The sequence below is a fragment of the Triticum urartu genome, chromosome 7A (genome assembly GCF_056163025.1).
Source record: "Triticum urartu cultivar PI428250 chromosome 7A, HENAU_Tu73, whole genome shotgun sequence".
NCBI lineage: Eukaryota > Viridiplantae > Streptophyta > Magnoliopsida > Poales > Poaceae > Triticum > Triticum urartu.
The window spans coordinates 536149881-536153195 of NC_141879.1; the positions used below are offsets into that span (position 1 = coordinate 536149881).

At 48.7% G+C, this 3315-nt stretch overlaps 1 protein-coding gene across 1 annotated transcript; it reads left to right on the plus strand.

Moving 5' to 3' along the window:
• The first annotated feature begins 264 nt into the window (after positions 1 to 264).
• LOC147960320 (uncharacterized) lies at positions 265 to 1747 on the plus strand. The gene is made up of 4 exons (XM_087533274.1): positions 265 to 486; positions 567 to 764; positions 843 to 1086; positions 1623 to 1747. Exons 1-4 carry the CDS (start codon positions 265 to 267, stop codon positions 1745 to 1747), a joined length of 789 nt encoding a protein of 262 aa, XP_087389400.1.
• The last annotated feature ends 1568 nt before the right edge of the window (positions 1748 to 3315 follow it).

Consider the following 3315-nt stretch of genomic DNA (forward strand, 5'->3'; position numbering starts at 1 on the left):
ATATCGCGTATAGCCGGGACCGGATACCTGTCCGGTACACCGAAGAAGGCGTCCGAAGAGTGGCCCTTGGAGTGGTTTTATATTGAAGATGTCGCTCTCCCCGACCCAGTTCGAATGGGCCTTCCCGGATTTTCCAGCGCTCCATTGAGGAAACGCCACAGCTGGCGCCCTCGGAGCCTCGAGGAGGAAGATAGTGCGGAAGTTCAACAATTAATGGGCAAGATAAAGACACTCGCCTAGTCCGGATTATCAATAATCGAGGTAATGGCGACTTCCATAGCGCGAGGTGTTCAGCCACTCCAATTCAGAGGGCTCCCTATGTGTCATTACAATGGGGAAGATGACGCCTCACGCTGCGGACGAAAGGGCCCGGACACCCCTACCGCCCTGGCCACAATATTGGCTGATCTGTACAAAGGGGAGAAAGAGGAATTTACTCATCTTAAGCACCGAGAGGGATTCTCCATGTACAATCCCCCTAACTGGGTAAGTTTTAATCCCACCACCTTACTCAATCCTCTCCTTGAGTCATGTTTAATTGACATTAACCCGTCCATTTTTAATAGGAATGGCGGAAGGTTATCGCGGGGATCCATAGCCCCACTCCACAGCCGGAGAACCATAACCGGGACCTCGATCCCGGAGTCGAAGAGGATCTGGACATATTTGTAGAGCTCAAGGAGGGAGTCTTCTACCAGGCGAGCTATGATGGCACAGAAGTGGCCATCATGGCCAATTACCCTGGCCTCCTTCCTTCCTCATATGTAATTAGTCAGGAGACATCTCCTCCGAAAGAGCTTCCTCATTATGCGTCACCCACCGCACTGTCTCATGCTCCAAAGGGGAGGCGCTTGGCGTGCCCTGCTGCACCAGAAGCATCTCATAAGAGAGCGACGCCTACGTCGGGCTGGTCTTCGAAGAGGAAGGCAAATGACAACACGACCGGGCCTTCATCAAAGAGGTATGGCTTCGAATACGGCCCCTGGCAGTCACATCGAACTGTGACATTGTCTGCTATGTTTTATTGGGAAGAGTGGTCGTCGAACTATGTCCGGGGATCCTGCCAGTCGCGCCTCCACCAATCAGGTTCCAGACCCTGCCTCCAGGGCGGGGGCTGACACGGGAGTGACGCCGGATTGTCCTCCTTCAGAGGATTCGGATAATGTATTTGTGACAAACTCTAAAGTGGAGAGTGCCATGAATCATCGGCGACAGAGGGCCGCCCTTCGCGACCCCAGCTTTATAAAAGAGGCGTTCAATGCCTTCAGCTCAGCTGATGCGTACATCCGAGCTGCTCGGGATGGGCTTGCCAGAGCCACTGACCAACATTTGAAAGATATGCGGGTAAGTATGCATTGTACAGATCTGGTAATCATATACCAGTAGCCCCCGAGACTTGAAGCAGTTGAAACAACTGATTTAAGGATCATTGCATAATCAGGCACTCACGTAGAAGAACAAAATGTTGTCTTATGAGCTGGAAAAGTGTCGGACCCAGCTAGCTGTTGCTACCGCCGAACTGGAGAAATCCAAGGAGGCACCACCTGGTAATGTTCTCCTCCATCTAGAAAAATATTAATCACATACCAGTAATATTAACACTGTTGTATTTCCCATGGTAGGATCTTTAGATCAACTGAAAGAGGAACTGAAGGTCACACAGGCGGGTAAGCATCAGGCTGAGAAGCAACTGGCCGCTGGCGAGCGTGTGTTGACACGGACTAGGGATGATAAGAACAAGCTGTAGGATTCCAAACCCTGCTAGGTGAAGAGCTAAAAGACGTGCGAGCCCAGCTAGTGGATGTCGTAAAAGAGAACAGGAAGCTACGGGGAGGCATATTCAGTATGCTCTTGAACTTACCTTCGTGTAGCATGGTAAAAAATGAGTTAACAGATTTATGTCTATAGGTATGCTGACTAGCCGGCCCAAAGAGGAAATGTCCGGAGCTCAAGGCGATCTGCTGCAAGAGCTGTCCCAAGTGCACGAGCGAGCTCGGAAAGCGACGTGGAGTGTTGCCAAGGCCTTATGGCCATCCGAATCCCCTCCAGGAAGTATGGAGGTGCTTGTGAAGCTATTCAAGAGAGCTCGGTGCTGCTTTAGTTTATGGAAGATATCGGCTTGCCGGGAAGGCACACAAGAGGCCTGGGCCATGGTGAAAACGTGGTACACCGGACTTGATCCGAATCATATGGCCCGGGTCGGACCTGAGGGGTCAGATGGATAAGAGATTCCAGTGAGCTTGGTATATGACCAACTAAAGATAGCCGCCAAGTTTTCACATCAGGATTCTAAGCTAGCCAGCCTGTTAGACGGTATAGAGGAAGAAGCTTTTGAGTCCAAGTGACTATGTACTTCAATTGACAAATTTGTCCCTAGCCGAATTGTAAAACGATTATCATGGCCGACCTTTTCGCTTCGACCTCTGGACCCGAAGGTGCAGAGTGTTTTCGAATACCGGACCAGCAATAAATACCGGGGCATGCATGGAAACCAGGCGTAGGGGTCATAGTTGCTTGAACAGACAAGTTGTATTCGGCTAGCTATGTTATATTACTTATTGATTGTAAGAAACATCTTCCAGAGAAAATAGTTCTGTTAAGGGTTCATTTCCTTGGGTGAACATGTGTTAGTGTGCATGCCCAAACTGTGATTCGAAAAATCGCAGTATACATAATATCTGGGGGTTCATGGTGCAACAAAGGTAAAACGTCTTTAGTCTGCCGACCTATTATTCCCTTACAAACGCTAGCTTTCGGCTTCACCCAGTCTGAGGTACAAGTCCAGATGACCCGGCTGTGAAAATCACAGAGGTGCTCCATTTATTCCCTAGCCGAACAAATGGGAACGTAGGGCATAAGCACAGGAGCCAAGCAACCCAACTTGGCAAAAACTCAAGTCATAAAGGTGCATATAATAGCGAAGAAAAGGTATGTATGATAAAAGGACACATATGTGGTGAGCTTGATGCTCGAAAAATGATAATAAGCTTATGTAAAAGAAGCCCCCAGGTATTATGGGCGTATATATTAAGGATGTTTACCTCATAAGTGTGCGGTCTAGCCGCACAAGAGCTATAAAGCTAAAGAAAAAAATTAAAGAGGGAAAAAGAAAACGAACAACGAGTTCGGCTCTAGGCGTAGAATCTTTGGAGTCTGGCAGCATTCCACGGGTTCGGCTCTAAGCAGTTATCCGATGCATCACGCAGATGGTACACACCTCCAGTGAGAACTTCATCTATAATGAAGGGACCTTCCCACTTAGGCTTGAGTTTGTCCTTTTTCTTTTCTGGCAAGCATAGAACGAGTTCACCAACG

Coding starts and splice junctions, on each gene's coding strand:
- LOC147960320 (XM_087533274.1), top strand. CDS start 265: ATGGCGACTTCCATAGCGCGAGGTGTTCAGCCACTCCAATTCAGAGGG. Junction 487..566: donor TGTACAATCCCCCTAACTGG/GTAAGTTTTAAT, acceptor CATTTTTAATAG/GAATGGCGGAAGGTTATCGC. Junction 765..842: donor GCCTCCTTCCTTCCTCATAT/GTAATTAGTCAG, acceptor CATGCTCCAAAG/GGGAGGCGCTTGGCGTGCCC.